The sequence below is a fragment of the Physeter macrocephalus genome, chromosome 10, assembly GCF_002837175.3.
Source record: "Physeter macrocephalus isolate SW-GA chromosome 10, ASM283717v5, whole genome shotgun sequence".
NCBI lineage: Eukaryota > Metazoa > Chordata > Mammalia > Artiodactyla > Physeteridae > Physeter > Physeter macrocephalus.
Window position 1 is genome coordinate 86,093,103 of NC_041223.1, and position 18,427 is coordinate 86,111,529.

The window sequence follows — 18,427 nt, forward strand, 5'->3', positions numbered from 1 at the left end:
GGCCATGGCTTACGGGCCCAGCCGCTCTGCGGCATGTGGGATCCTCCCAGACCGGGGCGCGAACCCGGTTCCCCTGCATCGGCAGGCGGACGCGCAACCACTGCGCCACCAGGGAAGCCCCGGATGTTGTCATCTTACACAGACTCTGTGGGAAGTAACTCACCGGGGAGACTCTGTTCTGCTCTGTCCACTGTCTCCAGCATGGGTTGACCAAGAGGAAGTTCTGGACTCAGAGTAGCAACCTGAAGAAGGAATTTAGGACAGATGTTGACAAGGGACATTTCTCTGTATATGAGAAGGGTTATACTCTGTATTTTTTCTTTTCATTTAAATTTAAGCAAATCATTTTGTAGTTGACTTGAATCTATTGTGGATTCTGCTATAGGTTCTGATACAGAAACATGTCTTGAAAGGAAAACATGCATTGATACAGTAGTAAAATACGATCTCTTGGCTGAGTCTGCCTGTATAGGGTTAACTGATACCCCAAATACTTTGAAACGTGTGTCAATCATATTTGAACTTATGAATTTTTTTATTTAAAAAGGGAATAAAGCTTAGCGCTTCCATTTATGAACACCGTAGTGACAACTTTTGGCATAAATTAAATGGACATAGCTTTAAATGAAGTACAAAAGTTATTACTGAATTCATTATTTTTTATTTCCTAAGATATTAATTTATCCTTACAAACCCCCGTAAATAAATATATAGATATGACCTTAAGACTTAAGAACAAACTTATAAAATATCTTTGTTATATTTATTTCAGAAAATCAAAGTTAAATAATATATTCTGCTTTAAGTATTTTTTCAGCTCGCGAACATGTATTTGTTTTATCAAAAATGGCAATTCCTGACTCTAAGTGAAACAGAGCTCTAACTATGTTGAAGGAAACTTTGAATTTAAGGATATTTGACACGCAAGTTGTATTATATTTTATTAATACAGAGAGTGGAAGTGGGTAAGCAAGTACTGCCTGTGAAAAACAGAAAAGAATTTTATTTCTTTCTTTCTTGAGTGTAGTTGATTTCCAATGTTGTGTTAGTTTCAGGGGTACAGCAAAGTGACTCAGTTATACATATACATATATTCATTCTTTTTTAGATTCAGAAAAGAATTATATTTAGCATTGCAGAGGGGATCTTGCTCTGTTCAGTCCTTAAGCTGATTTTTTTCTGATGGAAGATTCCGAGGCTTTGTTCCTATTTGAAGAACAGACTCACCTTTGTGATATCAGTGAGGAAAGTTGACGGCACCGATGGGGTGTCAGGATCAAGACCTGGCAAAGACCCAACAATTTCTGTGGGTGAAAAATCACAAGGTTTGAGTGTTTCTTTTTCCTTTTTTCTTTTGTGGTTGGAGCAGTAAAACAGTGAAGGTTGGGAAATGTGGCGATAATCAGTTCTTAAGGAGTGGTACAAAAAATCATCAAGAAATCAGCATCAGATACAGTAGTGGTCATTGATCTGAGTGATCTGCTGAAGGATGGATGCAAGGGGTGCATCTTGCAAGTCTACGGGATAAGAACAGTTATTAAGGTGGATTTTTAGGGTGTTTAGTTTTGTTGGACACATTTGGACCAAGCAGGCCAACTGATTGGCTAGGCCAGTGGGGACAAAAATATAACTAAGTTGACAAAGAAAGAAATGGCTAGAATAAATACTGGAACCAAGGACCAAATGTGAGTCCTTGTGAATCCTACTTCTACCCTGAAGCCCAATTCTCAGATTATCCCAAAGGGTTCAACCAAGAGACCAACCCAGAGTACCAGATGCTCTCAGAGATGAGTCTGAAGTTTTCACTGAACTTTCCTCGCCTAGAAATTCAAAAGCGAGCCAAGAGGATTTTAATGTTTACTGACAACTTTACATCTCATCCCAAGGGATCTTTGTAAAGTTTTCCAGAGTTGAGTTTGACTCTCTAAACTACAGAAACAGAACTGACAGAGAACGCCAGTTTCGTGCCATGTCACATTAAAATGGCATTTCTAGTGCCCATCTATTATGCCAAGAGTACTGGGTGAAGAGTTCCAGGCTCCTGGGTCCCTCCAGGCCCCCTCTGAGGACCCTGAGTGAGTCTGATTATCTGTTGATTTCTTTAGATCCACACTCTTCTCTCCCCACTACTCCCTGCCCTGGGTGGTTGACTTATATGGACCATGTCAGAGGTTCCTTGCTCCCTGTCTTTTGTATGGCTTAGATCATTAGGCAGCCCTTCAGGCCTGGAGGTAGTAGTGGGGCCTTGGTGCTTCTAGCCCCGGAGAACTGTCCTAGTCCTCTGGGCATTAGGGAAACCTTTATAATAGTCCCCTCATGAAACTCTTTTCAAATTATCCTAATTCAAATGTGCCATCCGGAACCTGACCCATTTACTAGATGAGGGAATCTGGGCTGTGCCAGGGAAACAGAACTGTCCTCGGGTTCTTCTCTCCACCTGGGCTCCACTGGGTGACTGTGGTTGAACTGGACTGAGCTGAGCCTCTTGGCTTCCCTAGATCTATTTTTGGTGTGAAGTGGTCACAAAAGGCTCATTGAATGAGACCCAGGGGGCAGTGAGGAAAGACAGAAATGATAACCATCCATGATTGGCCTGTCACCGAAATGATTGACTCTACAGGACCCAAGTTAAAATGACAGTGACCAGGAGACAGTCACACCTCCTCATCCCTCTGTCGGGATGAGGATAAACTCAGAACTATGAAATCACCCACTGACCATCAGTGAACTGAATTGATCCCATATCCAAGGACTGGTCTTCCTCCAGGGCTTTGCTGATCAGCTTTCTGAGGTCTAAAGCTGTGGGGTAGATTTCCATTTGCTTGTCTTCCTCCATCGTTCCATGAAGGTCTCCTTCACTTTCAATTTTGTTGGAATCAAAAGACAGGAGGTCACCTGCAGGGCTTTTTGCTTCTGCCTTGTCTCTCTGAAAGATGGCTATAAGTTGCATCTCTGTAGAGCTTGACCTGTAGATCGCAGAGGACACATCTCATCCAAAGCCATTGTTACATGCCTTATAAAGAGAATCACTATGTTGCTACAAAGCTTCAGGACAGCTTCAACCTCTTTCCTGATGGACTTTTAATGAATATCACACACTTGAAACTAATTTCAGTGTTTGTCAGAAATTTGAAAGGTAGAAAAAGAATTGACATATATTTCAGCTCTGAAATAGAATGTATGATGGGACTGAAATCCAGCTTGAAGAGAGACTATTAACTGGATCAAGTGACCATAAATTTTCACTTCAGGTCTTTGTGAAAAAGTTAATTGTCAAGAGTTGCTGGTATCGATCAGTGTTTTCGTGGTCTTATAAGTGCCAATCAGCAAGAAGGATGAATTTTCTTTTTTTTTTTTTCCTACAAGTAGCCTCCTGTAGGATATAGCAGGGGGACAACAATATGTACATGTTTTAGCCAAGTCAAAGCTTCAGTTCGCAAGGCTATTTCTTTTCTACTTTTTTGAAGAAGTATTTTTTAAATTAAAAAATACAACATTATATTAAACATAATCTCTTCTTCCCTCAAGTTGCTATTAAAATAACATCTTAGAAGGAAGATGTGAGAAAAGAGAAAGGGAAGTAGTTCAGGATTAACTGTATTTGTTTTCATATTTATTGAATCAGCGCCTTTACTCATGTACACATGAAATAGGATCCTCTCTAGCTCTGTCCTCTAGGACCAGGTTTTACCTCTTAGTTTATGCCGTAAATCCACACAGAGGGATACAAAAATGTTTTAAAGGCCACAGGAACCGATAATATGTATTCTCGGCAGTTCTTCGGGTCACACGATCAGTCAGAGTCTACAATTGGTTATTTCCCCAATTACAGGAGCTAAGCTGGATATAGTGGGCCCTTTCCCCATTCACACCGACCTGTGAACCAAGTGGCAAATTCGTTCCTCTGCTTTATTACCGACTTAGGCGGTTTGCATGCACAAGTGTGCGTCCAGACTGACAACTTCCCATCACAAATGACATTTAAGAAATTGTTGAAACATACTTGCATCACAGATATGTGTTTTTATGTTTTTCTTTTGAAAAGCTTTTGAGTCTCATAGAACACACTTCCGCTGATCAGGTCACTGTTTACCTGCTTCTCCACGTAGTGATTTTGATTTGAGGGTTCTTTTCTACCACTGAGCAATTGATCAAATACTTCCATTTAAATAAGACACCAATAAAAAGACACTGGCTTATCCCAGACTTTATATGTAAAAATAATCTGTAAGAGTTTAGCACATAAATGTGTGTGGGGGGGGAAATGTACTATATTTCAAAACATTAAAAAAAAGTTCAAATTACCCATCTCTTTCTTTCTTTGGTCTTCATTTCATCATACACAACGCGAACATGCAAAGGAGAAAGAATTTTCATGAAATTTACTGAGACATTTGATGAATTCAATCACATACGCAAAAAAAGTTTCATTGTCTCTCATGTTGGTTCAGAGCTTTGAAGGAAACATATAAACTGCGATCAGGCTTTGGATAGAAGCTTTGAGAACCATGTGAATCTCAGGAAGTAAACATTATTCTGTGATGTTTCTTATTAGGATTTGAGCCTTAGTTCAAAGATTTTAGGTACTTAAACTCTTTGATTTCAGAGGCTTCAAATATATCCTACACATCTTAGGTTCTCAGTGGGGTGCTGGTGCCAGGAAGTTGTTTTAAAAAGTATTTTATAAATGGGTTTCTCATCCCCTTAGTTTATTCCTGAAGGTAATTTATCTGAGACCAGACGCTGGAACTGGAGTGTTTTTGACTGTTTTTTGAATTGCTTTAATCAGTAAGCCTTGAGGGGATGAAACAATTCATCATGCAACAGGTTGCAGGAAAAGCAAACACCTGTTTACCGAGTGGGTGGTCTGTTGCAGGCAGTTTACATGCTTCTTCATTTAATCTTTTCAACAACACCATCACCATTTTATAGATAAGGGAAGATGCAGAGAGAGGGAAAGCTGTCAGTGGGAAAGTAGCAGAGCCGAGATTCCAACCCTGGCCTGGAAGACCATAAGCCTGGGCTCATTTTACCACGCCACCACCTGTTTGTGCCAGAAAAAAAGGCCATTTGGTCACCAGACCGACGACAACATTTTGGACTTCTCTGGGCATATAGCGCGAATTTAGTTTAGGAGCTCATCTGTCTTCACCCACTGTAGACTAGTTTGCATTATCGAGAAGTAAATGCAAATGGAATTATATCATACTCCTTTTTTGGTTCATCTTTCACTCAACATAATTATTCTGAGATGAATCTATGTTGTTGTGTATTCCAGTAATTCATTCTTTTGCTGACTAGCCGTCTATGGTAAGAATATACCACAATTTGTTTATCTATGACTCTGCTGATGGCCATTTGGGTTGTTTCCAGTTCTTGGCCAATACAAATTAAGCTGCTGTGGATATCTGTGTACATGTTTTTGAAGGAATATACCCTCCAACTAGATTGAATGACTGTTAATAGTTTCTCATATTTGCTTTAAGAGATAAAGCAAAATTTAAAGCGGAAACTTTAATGTTCCTCCTTATAACTGTGTTAATAATAGATGTTCTAACTTCTTCCCAGTTGTGTTAAAGGAATCAAATGAGGTCACCGATATAAAAGTATTTGTTTAATTGTAGATCAGGTTTTATGAGTGAGCTCATAGAAAGAAGGTACCTTGAGACTCCTGGGATTTTAGGTCTTCTGTGGGAGGATCTGGCTCCATGAGAAAGCAATTTCTTCCATAACAAGTTTACTTTACAATATTCTGAGCATTGTTTTTCATGATTAAAAGTTTGCCACACTCATAAGCATACTACTTATTGTATTCGGGGGTCAAAATGTTTTCTGGGAGACTAAGTCTACATAACATAATGGAAATCACTGGGAAAATGTGATCAAATATACTTTAGAAGCATCCTTGACAGAAAGAAGGATAAACTCTTACAGAGAAAAACACACGGGAAAGATGCAGTTTCAGAGGATATAATAACTTTAAAATATTTACCTTGCAAAATTTCATCACCTAACATTCTGGTTTTCTTCTGAAACAGATTTTTTTTTCATTATTAGTTTTTCATTTATTTGAAGGGAGGAGATAATGAGCATTTGAACATTCACTGAGAGAACTGTTCCTATCATTTCCTTCAGGTTTAAATTAAAAATTTATTCTTTAACTGCAGTGGTCTATCCAGAAGACCTTGCATCTATGCAGAGTATTCTCCTGTCACCTTTTATTTCTCTCTAAACCATCTGATTTCACATGGAATACTGTGGAACAGCATCTTGAAATAAAGAAAAATGAGTCTGCTTTGGTAAATGTTAAGGGTTTCATCTGTTGTTACTTTCATGGTTCCACATGTCCTTCCTCTGGAGGTACACACATCAGAGGGGCCTGACAGCTTCGAGAGAAATAAATGGGTCGAGCCCCCCACCTACACAGCTGTTCTTTGTGAGCATGTGGGACCCACCCTGTGGCCCTTCTTGCTTTGTTTTTTTTGTTTTTGTTTTTGTTTTTTTTTGCGGTACGCGGGCCTCTCACTGCTGTGGCCTCTCCCGTTGCGGAGCACAGGCTCCGGACGCGCAGGCTCAGCGGCCACGGCTCACGGGCCCAGCCGCTCCGCGGCACGTGGGATCTTCCCGGACCGGGGCACGAACCCGTATCCCCTGCATCGGCAGGCGGACTCCCAACCACTGCGCCACCAGGGAAGCCCCCTTCTTGATTTAATACAACAGATGGTGACAGGCCAGGAAGAGCTTCGAGAGAGGCCTGTCCTCCCGTCTTACAAATCCCCCTCAGTGCAAGGGATCTCATTGTGCTCAGACCAGGGCTGATATATGGCCTGTGGCACAGTTAAAAAAATACCACATTATGATCCGCCTTGTAGATGTTTTGAATAGTGAGAACTTAAAAGAAAGATGCAAGTCTTGCCAAAACTCCTGAACCCACATTGGAATATTGAGATGTTACTGGATATAGGCCTGCTTATGGGAAAGCTGTGGGAACATGATGGAACCCTGCTTTAGCGTGGCACTATTTTATTTCATGTCTTCTCTTTAAATATTCAATTTTATAAATTTTGCATGGTAATATACATTACTATGGACCAGACATCAGAATGGTATAAAAGTACGGTCAGACACCAAAGTTATAAGACAGGTATTAAGAGTTCCATCCCCATCCCTGTCTACCCAATTCTCTTACCCCTATAGGTACCACTTTTGATTAGTTTCCCCTGTCTCCCTAAGAACAGCTTGATTTGCTTAAACAATGACGGTATTTAGCATTGGATAGCAATTGACATCAAGGTAACTAACTAAGGGATTTTCCTAAGAGGTTCGGTAAATGACATTGCCAAGGACAGCGATGAGCTCTCTGCAGAAAGCCGTGTTTCTGAATCCGGAGGACGGAAGGAGGTCGGCTCCTGTGTTCCTCCTTAAAAATCACCTAGAGTCATGTTCTAATTAGACAACTCCTTCATCTGAAATGCATTCTGATTTCAGGATTTGGCGGAGCTAAACAATTGGGGGTAAAAGTGACCTTAATCATGACATTGCTTTTAAAAGGGGATAGCGAGAAAGAAAGTTAAAAATTGAGAGGAGTCCGATTCTCTTACCTAAATCCTGACACACGGATTTCTTTGAATCCTGGAAGTTTCTTAAATACCTTTTGCATCTGCAGAGAGAAAGAAATTTATGAAATACTCTTTGGTTCTATTGGGTCAGATCTTATCTAACTGAAAAAGCCTAAACTGATGAGTTAGGGGAAAAAAGTGAAAATGGAAAATTGAAGTAACGATTGAGGCCAAACTTTTTGTTCTCATTTATTTCTGAAACCCAGAGGAAAGTGTTTTGCTATTTATTTAAAAGCTGTAATTGGGTAGTTCTGACCTGCTTTACTGGTTACTTTACATAAAATACGAAATAATTTTAAGGTGGTATTTGGGAGAGACTTTTTTGGCTACAGTATTTTTATTTATACACACAGAGTAAGATCATATTTTCTGAATTGAATTATACGATTTGGAAAATATCTGTAATGTTAAAGGGATTATTAAAGTCAAACTGGCTGCTGTACCTAAATAAGAAGCATACATCAAACTAGTGAATACAACAAAAAAGAAGCAGACTCACAGATAGAACAAACTAGTGGTTACCAGTGGGGAGAGGGAAGGGGGGAGGGGCAAGTTAGGGGTAAGGGGTTAAGTACAAACTATTAGGTATAAAATAAGCTACAAGGATCCATTGTACAACACAGGGAATATAGCCAATATTTTATAATAACTATAAATGGAGTAAAACCTTTAAAAATTGTGAATCACTGTATTGTACACCTGTAACATACCATATTGTACAGCAACCGTATTTCAATTGAAAAAAAAAAAGAATGAGTAAAAAAAATGGTAGAAGCAAGCTCTAATCTTATTAGTTTTGCGCTTAGATTTATGCGGACTTTACATTTTCTTGATTTCGTCTTGCTCATGAGGTACATCATCAGAACAGTTTACAATTGCAAATGCAACTGCTCATTGACTGCCTCCCCCATGCCGTCATTCAAAGGCAGCTCAAGCATCTTCTCTACTGAAAAGCATTTGTAGCTCCCCCAAGTCAGGCTCCATTATTTCTTCTCCCTACTGTTCTAGAACTTATTGCCATACATCCTGTAGAACAGTCCATGAGGGGCATGCTGTCTCTTCATTGAGATTATGCTTCCTGGGCTCAGGGATTGTGTCCTATTTATTCATCTTTATCTCCTTTCCTCCCAGGCCCTAGCAGATCGTCATCCATGTAGTAGGGACTCAGCAAACTTTGCTTAATCGAGTTGAGAGCATCTTTTCTTTCTCTAAACTCATCAATATGTCACTGCCTTGTCACTGTATCTAAAATTACTGCTGACTCTACATTATCTATGCCAAGGACTAGAGCAGTGATGTACAGATAACCCCCAGATCACTTACATTGGGCTTTGGAGTGCACCGTGGATTTTTTTTTTTTTCCAGCAGACTGATTTACCATCTAAATTATATTTTATTGTACCAGTATTCAAAGTAGTTTTGTTCCCTGGGTGTGTAACAACTGCAGTGATGAAGGTAGCTCAGCTTTTGGGGGATGAGGAGATGGCTGTACACACCTGAGTTTAAATACCGGTTCTGCTACTTTCTAGCTGCAAGACTTTGAGTTTATTGCTTCATCTCTCTGAATCTTGGTCTTCTTAGCCAAAATGGGATAACAATACGTATATCGTAAGGTTGTCATAAGGAATAGCTAGTAAGTGCCTGACACGGTGAGCAGAGAGCTGGTAATATTGTTTTATGTATTTACTTAGTCTTTGCCACCTCTACTGGATTCCCAGTTCCTTAAAGCTCGGTTTACTTTTACTTCCTCAGTGGGCGCATAGCATGGAGGTTGGCAAGGCAGAGCAAGCCTTCAGTCAGTTGTTTTTGACAGACTTCAGGGGGGAGGGACAGGATGAAGGTCCTCACAGAGGTCAAGGGCAGGGGGCCTGGGTAATAAGTTTCCGTGCCTCCTCTCCCACCTCACTGTGGGCTTAATAGAGGTGGGAGAGGAGGCCAGTTTCCGCAGAGCTGATCCTTATTACGGGGGCAGGTGGGAAAGCTCAGTGGATGCCTTGTGACAAGTGGCTTTGGGGCCACAAGGCATTTGTGCCCCCAAATGCCATTCCAGTGACAGCACCTGGCGTGGACTGTTTTAAGTGTAAGCTGCAGGTTCTGGAGCTCAAGGTTCAGACCCTTGACTTGTCCGTCTTTCTGGTCCAGGATACCAGTGATGCAGTTACACATCTGAAAACAATCCATCACACACAGAACTGCTTCCGGAGAAGCCCCGGCTGCAACGTGCGCAGCAGGGAGCCTCGTGGGGAGAGCAGCCCCTAAGCCCCGGCTCCTGTGGGCGGGGTTGGTGTCCGTGTCCTCTCTGTGAACCTGGCTGTGATTGATTAAGAATCAGCGTTGATTAGGAGGCTGCAGGAGGCATCTAAGGAGGCGACGACAAAGGCCTTCAGTTAATTCTGCTAACTCATCTTCCGGAGACCTTCTGATCATGGAGCAGCTAACCACTAAATTGCTAATTAAGTGCCCAGTTAACCTTATTAATAATGTGACATGCACAGAGGCCTTCCGGATTCTGCTGGAATGTATGTTAAAAAAAGGCAGCCATGTTGAGTTCTCCTGGATGTTTGCACCGGAGAAAGCATTCAGACAACAACTAAGCATTCCTTTTGACATTTGTATTAAATTGGTCATTAAGTTTATTGTGGAAATTAAATTACTGCAAAGCACTGGCCATTAATTCCTGATTAGGCCTGAATGGCTGAGCTAATGCAAGTGTTGGGCTGTGGTGAGGCTGGTAAATGGAACCAGCAAGACTGATGTGATAGTCTCTGGAACAAGATCCAGCAAGACATACTCTTCTTCGGTTGATAAATTTTTCAGAGGCTAGAAGAGGCATGTTCATTTGCTGATACAAAAATCCTTTCCTCATGCATATTTATTTGGGAAAAATAGAAAGTATAGCATAGTGGTAAAGAGCAGGGGTTCTGGTGCCAGGCTGCCTGGGTCTGAATCTTGGCTCTCTCAGTTAATAGGTGTGACATTGTTGGGTGTATTAATTAATTAATCTCCCTGCACCTCAGTATCCTCACTTGTCAAAAAGAGAAATGATTTTACTTTATGTATAGAATCCCGTAAAAAATCCCGTTAATATATATAAAGCGTTAAGAACAGTGCTGCTATTTCGATACAGAGCATTTTAGACTTGGAAAGGCACTTCGAGGTCGTCTTTAGTTTCTAAATGAGGAATCAAGGTCAGGGAAGTGATCCCCAAATTCTCACGGCTAATTGGGCAGAAACAAGACTAAAACTCAGATTTAAAAAAATTATGATTTCTTTGCATTATTTTACATCAGGTTGTTGTAGGTGCTTAGAAAATTAACAACAGGTCGGTGAAGACGGCCTATGGCCAATTATCCAGTTTTAAGATATTCTGACTAGCCTAAGGATTTGTTGAAAAGACTATTTCAAAGAACAAATGGAAAAGTTAACAGACAATTCTTTAATTCATTCTATCGACTAATCCATGTCTAAGTACTTCTCTGGTTCATAAATATCCCACGCTGATGCTTTCTCTTTGAAGTTCATAGAAAAGATTCTTTACATGTTATTGACTGAATGCTGATGCAGGGAGAGGTTGGAGGTTGAGAATGTTTCTGTCATTCATCTCCTCTCGAGCTGAGAGGAGGAAAGCATTGAATTTTCCAAGTATGAGAATTAGGCGCCTGTTGTTCCCTGGCCACGCTAAGATGCTTGGGCACCTAGGCTGTTCATAAATGTAGTTCATGGTTACATAATCTCATGGATGCTTCTAATTTCAATTGCATTTCTACAAACAGTTACTGAGTAGTTAACTGCATCCCAAGCTCTGTATTAGGAGGTAAGCAGCAGAGATGAAAGAAGCACTTCCTGCCCTCAAGGGGAAGCTCATGCCCTCATGGCGGTGAGTGTGGCCGGAGAGCAGAGGGGAGTGGAGACAACGAAAGCCATAGACGTGTAAACAAACAATCTCAAGACAAGGTGATAAGTGCTGTGCCAACAGTGGGCACTGGGTGTTAGCCCAGAGGAGAGGCACTGAACCCAGGACGCGTAGAGAGAACATTTCATGACGAAGTTTGTAAAATGCAACTCAGGGAAGGGCATTCCAGACAGAGAAGGCAGCCCATGCAACGACTAAAGGTAAGAAAAGATTTGCAAGCAGTTCGCATTTCTGGAAAGTAGAGTGTAAAGAGGGGGATGGTAAAGAACTGGTGTTAAGAGGAAGCTGGAAAGGAAGGCAGGAGTCTTCTCGTGGCATATAAATGCCAAGTTCAGCATGACAGTTTGGATTTATCCTGCAGGGAATGAAGAGCTTTTAAAATTAACCAGGAACAGGCAGCTGCGGTGATGGTCAGAAAGGGAAGAGCCGTCTTGGGATAGTGTCTTGATTTAGTGACGGATGACGTGGACCGTATAACTTCTTCCACTTATCGCCCATGAAGAATGCCATGCCTTTGAAAAATAACAAGTGCTGGAGAGGGTGTGGAGAGAAGGGAGCCCTTGTGCACTGTTGGCGGGAATGTAAATGGTGCAGCTACGATCGAAACAGTGCGGAGATTCTTCAAAAAATTAAAAATAGAACTATCATATCATCCAGCAATTCCACTTCATTCCAGTTCTGGGGGTTTATCTGAAGAAAATGAAAACACTAATTTGAAAAGATTCACAGTCATTGTAGCATTTTTTTTTTTTTTTTTTTTTTGCAGTACGCGGGCCTCTCACTGCTGTGGCCTCTCCCGTTGCGGAGCACAGGCTCCGGACGCGCAGGCCCAGAGGCCATGGCCCACGCGCCCAGCCGCCCCGCGGCACGTGGGATCCTCCCGGACCGGGGCACGAACCCACGTCCCCTGCATCGGCAGGTGGACTCTCAACCACTGCGCCACCAGGGAAGCCCCATTGTAGCATTATTGACAATAACCAGGATATGGAGACAACCTGAGTGTCCACCAATGGATGAATTGATAAAGAAGATGGAATACATCCTACACAATGGAATATTATTCAGCCATAAAAAGAATGAAATCTTGCCATTTCCGACAACATGGATGGATCTCGAGGCCATTATGCTAGGTGAGATAAGTTAGAGAGAACAAGACAAATACTGAATGATCTCACGTATATGTGGAACCTAAAAACAAACCAAAAAACCCCCCCGAAACCAACCTCATAGATACAAAAATTAGATTGGTGACGGTCAGAGGTAGAGATGGGTGGAAGGTAGGAAAATGGGTGAAGGGGGTCAAAAGGTAAAAAAAACCAAACAAACCAAAAAATAAAAAAAATGAAAAGAATGCCTGGTCACAGGAAGATGAGCCCAGAGGATTTCTGTGCTGTTGACTCCCAGATCTGAGTCCTGCCCTGGGCTCTGGTTGTGTGGGGTGGGTTCAACTCACCTGAAGCTGAGACTTGGCTGCAACCTCCTGGTAATACGGGGACTGGGAGTCGGTGAGCTCTTCCTTGAACTTCTGCTTTGCCAGAGAGATGCTTAGCTCTACCTTCTGCTCTAGCACATCCTCAGCAGCATGAGTGAATTCTACTTCTCCTTCCTGGGTTAGAGTTAAAAAAAAAAAAAAAAAAAGAAGGGATTCTGTTAATATAAACCACAAGCAAATGGTTGCATTGTATAATATATGTTGGTACTATCTCAGGAAGTGGGTTCTGAAGCCTTAAGTGCTTCTCGAATAAAAGTCCTATTAACTAGCAGTGGCCTCTGAATTTCACGGAGTATCAAAGCTCCGATGAGTTAATTATGTAGAATCCTTGAGAACTCCATCATTTTATGACTGTGTGCCCTTCATGAAAGCATTTACACCACTTAGGCTATTTTGTTGCCCTTATTTGCGCTATAAATTCCTTGAAGGACCGGACTGAGTCTTGCTCATCTTAGTATCTTTAGTGCATGGCCCAATGTTTGCTGAATGAAAGAATAAATATAGATGTAGGTGGTGAAAAGGATGTTAACGGGAGGATATGATGAATGTGAAATAAAATATTCAGGGGATATTTACAGGAGAAGGCGGGACCTATATCAGACTTTGAAGGAGATGGGACGCAGGTAATGTGAGAAAAGAGAGAAGGCAGACTGGTGTTGTCTTAGAAATTTTGCAGTGAATATGTTTAATCTCAATAATGTTTTCCAACAGCAGTTTTCACTGTTGACGAAACAGTATTTTTGAGAAAAACAAAACATTTAAATTCTTTGTTCATAGCAGTAGTTCCATCAAGTCTACAGTCATCCAGCCTAAAGCCCAGAGAGAATGGCCAGCAGGGTTCTCATCTCTGAATTTCCATGTAGAGATGGTGAGACTGAACTTCCTGCCTTCACCTTCTGGCTTTGATCTGGGCCTTGGAGGGAGGGTCACAGGAAGAGGAAAGGGCCAGAGAAGGCTCACAGACCACAGGGAATGGTAGACCTGTGGCAGTGACAGCATAAGCATAAGATCCACCTTCTGATTTGGGGTCCCTTCCTTATATTACTGCCCTCTTCTGGGTCTGCTGCCTGCCTTGCCCTGCCACAACTCTATCACTGGAGCAAAGGGAGTGGTGTTTGCCTGCTTGTGCACTGAGGGTCTGCGCTCAAAGCTTTTGGAGAGGTTAAGCATGTCTCCCTTTTGATTAGGAGATGCAAACTACCACGTATCAAATAAATAAACAACAAGGATCTATTGTACAGCACAGGGAATATAGCCATTATTCTGTCATAACTTTAAATGGAGTATATAAAACCATTGAACCACTTTGCTGTACACCTGAAACTCATGAAATATTGTAAATCAACTATACTTCAATTAAAAAGTCCCCCTTTAGTGATAACCAACATTCAATTCCCTAACAATCCTGCATGCCCTTTCACTCAGAGTGGTGGCCGGTGTTGCTTTTAGCCAGAAAACACTGTTTTTATTTATCCCCGGCTTGACATGCGGGATTTCGGTCATTTGGATATTTAGCTGGTCTGTTCGTGCTGGACATGACTCGGAAGAAGACCTCTGCCCTTGCTGCCCTTACACTTCAGTGGAGAAAGGACTTCAGTGATGGGTTGACTGATGTATTCATTCATTCATTCACCCATCATTTATTCACTCTAATGCTTGGTGAGCACCTGCTGTACATAAGGTTCTGTTAGGCACTGAGGGAAGAAGGGCCCCTGCCCTCCTGGAGTTAATAATTCAGTTGCAACTTCTCACTTTATCCTAGTTTCCAATCTATTTTTTTTCCCCTCTCAGTCCCTCCCTTGGAGGAAGTGAGAACAGTGAATAGAAGGAAGTCACCCACTCTTACTTGGGGTGATAAAAATGCAGCACTAATAACAGTGAATGGCCAGTCCATCCCTTGTCTTTCCCTTTTTTACTAATGAAACCAGACAGACGTTTGAAGAGCTAGATTGAGAACTTCTTACTATTGTAGGCATCTTGGTGTCCGGGAGGGTGTTGTGGAGGATTTCGTTGAGGAGTGTGTCATCAGGAGGGGGCGGCAGGGACCCGGGTGAGACACTGGCAACGTCTGTGGAAATTTTAAAAAGTATAGGCACGAGAATGAGACTGGAGGAGTTTACATTAGAATGAGGTCACCATGTCCCATGCTTTTCCTGTCACTCTGGAAATTACAGATGTTAGGTGCAATCAACTCATTTTTTTTTAAGATCACACAGATATGTTCTTGAGCAAAATATAATTCATACTCTTTTTTTTTTTTTTTGCGGTGAGAAAAACAAAACATTTAAATTCTTTGTTCATAGCAGTAGTTCCATCAAGTCTACAGTCATCCAGCCTAAAGCCCAGAGAGAATGGCCAGCAGGGTTCTCATCTCTGAATTTCCATGTAGAGATGGTGAGACTGAACTTCCTGCCTTCACCTTCTGGCTTTGATCTGGGCCTTGGAGGGAGGGTCACAGGAAGAGGAAAGGGCCAGAGAAGGCTCACAGACCACAGGGAATGGTAGACCTGTGGCAGTGACAGCATAAGCATAAGATCCACCTTCTGATTTGGGGTCCCTTCCTTATATTACTGCCCTCTTCTGGGTCTGCTGCCTGCCTTGCCCTGCCACAACTCTATCACTGGAGCAAAGGGAGTGGTGTTTGCCTGCTTGTGCACTGAGGGTCTGCGCTCAAAGCTTTTGGAGAGGTTAAGCATGTCTCCCTTTTGATTAGGAGATGCAAACTACCACGTATCAAATAAATAAACAACAAGGATCTATTGTACAGCACAGGGAATATAGCCATTATTCTGTCATAACTTTAAATGGAGTATATAAAACCATTGAACCACTTTGCTGTACACCTGAAACTCATGAAATATTGTAAATCAACTATACTTCAATTAAAAAGTCCCCCTTTAGTGATAACCAACATTCAATTCCCTAACAATCCTGCATGCCCTTTCACTCAGAGTGGTGGCCAGTGTTGCTTTTAGCCAGAAAACACTGTTTTTATTTATCCCCGGCTTGACATGCAGGATTTCGGTCATTTGGATATTTAGCTGGTCTGTTCGTGCTGGACATGACTCGGAAGAAGACCTCTGCCCTTGCTGCCCTTACACTTCAGTGGAGAAAGGACTTCAGTGATGGGTTGACTGATGTATTCATTCATTCATTCACCCATCATTTATTCACTCTAATGCTTGGTGAGCACCTGCTGTACATAAGGTTCTGTTAGGCACTGAGGGAAGAAGGGCCCCTGCCCTCCTGGAGTTAATAATTCAGTTGCAACTTCTCACTTTATCCTAGTTTCCAATCTATTTTTTTTTTCCCTCTCAGTCCCTCCCTTGGAGGAAGTGAGAACAGTGAATAGAAGGAAGTCACCCACTCTTACTTGGGGTGATAAAAATGCAGCACTAATAACAGTGAATGGCCAGTCCATCCCTTGTCTTTCCCTGTTTTACTAATGAAACCAGACAGACGTTTGAAGAGCTAGATTGAGAACTTCTTACTATTGTAGGCATCTTGGTGTCCGGGAGGGTGTTGTGGAGGATTTCGTTGAGGAGTGTGTCATCAGGAGGGGGCGGCAGGGACCCGGGTGAGACACTGGCAACGTCTGTGGAAATTTTAAAAAGTATAGGCACGAGAATGAGACTGGAGGAGTTTACATTAGAATGAGGTCACCATGTCCCATGCTTTTCCTGTCACTCTGGAAATTACAGATGTTAGGTGCAATCTGAACTCATTTTTTTTTAAGATCACACAGATATGTTCTTGAGCAAAATATAATTCACACTCTTTTTTTTTTTTTTTTTTTTTTGCGGTACGCGGGCCTCTCACCGTTGTGGCCTCTCCCGTTGCGGGGCGCAGGCTCCGCGGCACGTGGGATCCTCCCGGACCGGGGCACGAACCCGCGTCCCCTGCATCGGCAGGCGGACTCTCAACCACTGCGCCACCAGGGAAGCCCCTATAACTCATACTCTTGATCCCACTTCAATTCCTCATTATTCCTTTCCAGAACGCAAGTTTGGAGCTCCCCTAGATGTGTTACACTTAAATGGTTTTGCCTAATGAGATCTGGTTACTTTTTCTTTTTGTGACTATGTAAAGGACACATGAATACATTATCTTGAATTCGTTTGTCGGAAAATATTGACGATTGCCTCCAAGTTGTAGGATAATGGGTGATTCGGTTTTGTTTTTATTCTTTTCTGTATTTTCCAAGGCATATGCTATGAATTTAAATTATTTTGTAAGGTTAGTAATACAAGTTAGTTTTGAGAAAGTGCATTATAAACTGTGTCAACTTCAATTACCCATTGCTTTTCAAATAACATGCTTTCATGATGGTTTGAATTAAGGTTCAGTAGCAGATGAAACAAGGTGTTCTAAGCTTACCTGTTGAAAACACAGGGGTTTCACCAGGCTCTCCTAACGTCTCCTTTGTGGCTATTTCATCTTTTCTATTAGCACAATAGGAAATAAAAAAGAGATGGTGAAAAGGAGCTTGACGACAATAGAGGAAACGCATTTAAATTTGCTTACACTGAATAGACCTAAAAATTCGAGAGAAAGTATATTTTAAAACTAGGTTTACCTATATTTTCATTCACCGAAGTAATCTTCTAATTTATTTTCTTTGAAGAAAAATTGAAACAACCCCAAAACAATTATGTTTGACTCCAGGGTTTCTCATAAGCATCTTGGCTTTTTGCCATTCTGGGGAGCATTTTCAAGGTAGGCAAAGATGGTTCTGGGGGTCCGATGTTTTATAGCCCCCATCGTGCTTCAGCTGTGTCCTTGACATCAAAGATAATTGATCACATGATCTATGGACTGAAATAGTCTCGCTAAAATCTCAGACCCCCAAACCTGTAAATTCAGAGAGTCATTAAGTTTATCTGATAAAGTAACTCTTGAGGTTACGAAAATGAGAGAGAGAGATTTCTGGGTAATGAAGGTGTCTTGAATCTCTATTCTGGACGTAATCATTGCCTGCAATGGTAACCTGCCAGGGAGTTGTGGGTAGGTTTGCAGTGCCAGGGGGTGTCATCCAAGGTCACGGTTATGGAGCTGTCTGCATATCACATTAGCCCATTCTAGCAAGCTTTATTTAGAAAGGAGTAGCAGGAGTGGTAGCCAGTGAAGCTCACTGAGAGATTTCTTACTCTAAGCTATTAGGTCTCAAAGGGTTGTGTCTGTGTTTGTACAATATAGTCGTGGTGGACTGTTTGATCTCATAGTGGCCCACACTGGTGGAAGACCAGAGGGAATGGCTAGGTCCTCTCTTGTTGTAGGGGACTAGGGAGCCTGCAAGGAGAGCAGGATTTCGGTGGGTGGGGTGGAGAAGACAGGTTCTTCAGGCAGAGGGGAAGGCTGTGGCCAGAGCCCAGCATGAGCAGGGTGAGGTCTGGACGTGGTGAG

At 41.9% G+C, this 18,427-nt stretch overlaps 1 protein-coding gene across 1 annotated transcript in view; it reads right to left on the reverse strand.

The window, feature by feature from the left end:
* IMPG1 (interphotoreceptor matrix proteoglycan 1) overlaps positions 1-18,427 on the reverse strand; it is a 96,326-nt gene that overhangs the window by 53,934 nt on the left and 23,965 nt on the right. The window contains exons 5-13 of the mRNA XM_028494727.2: positions 17,402-17,466; positions 16,516-16,619; positions 12,986-13,138; positions 7,602-7,660; positions 4,306-4,326; positions 2,719-2,966; positions 1,764-1,820; positions 1,228-1,304; positions 160-242 (exon numbers count right to left, since the gene is read on the reverse strand). Of these exons, the coding sequence (XP_028350528.1) occupies positions 160-242; positions 1,228-1,304; positions 1,764-1,820; positions 2,719-2,966; positions 4,306-4,326; positions 7,602-7,660; positions 12,986-13,138; positions 16,516-16,619; positions 17,402-17,466 (867 nt within the window). The remainder of the gene's footprint in view (positions 1-159; positions 243-1,227; positions 1,305-1,763; positions 1,821-2,718; positions 2,967-4,305; positions 4,327-7,601; positions 7,661-12,985; positions 13,139-16,515; positions 16,620-17,401; positions 17,467-18,427) is intronic.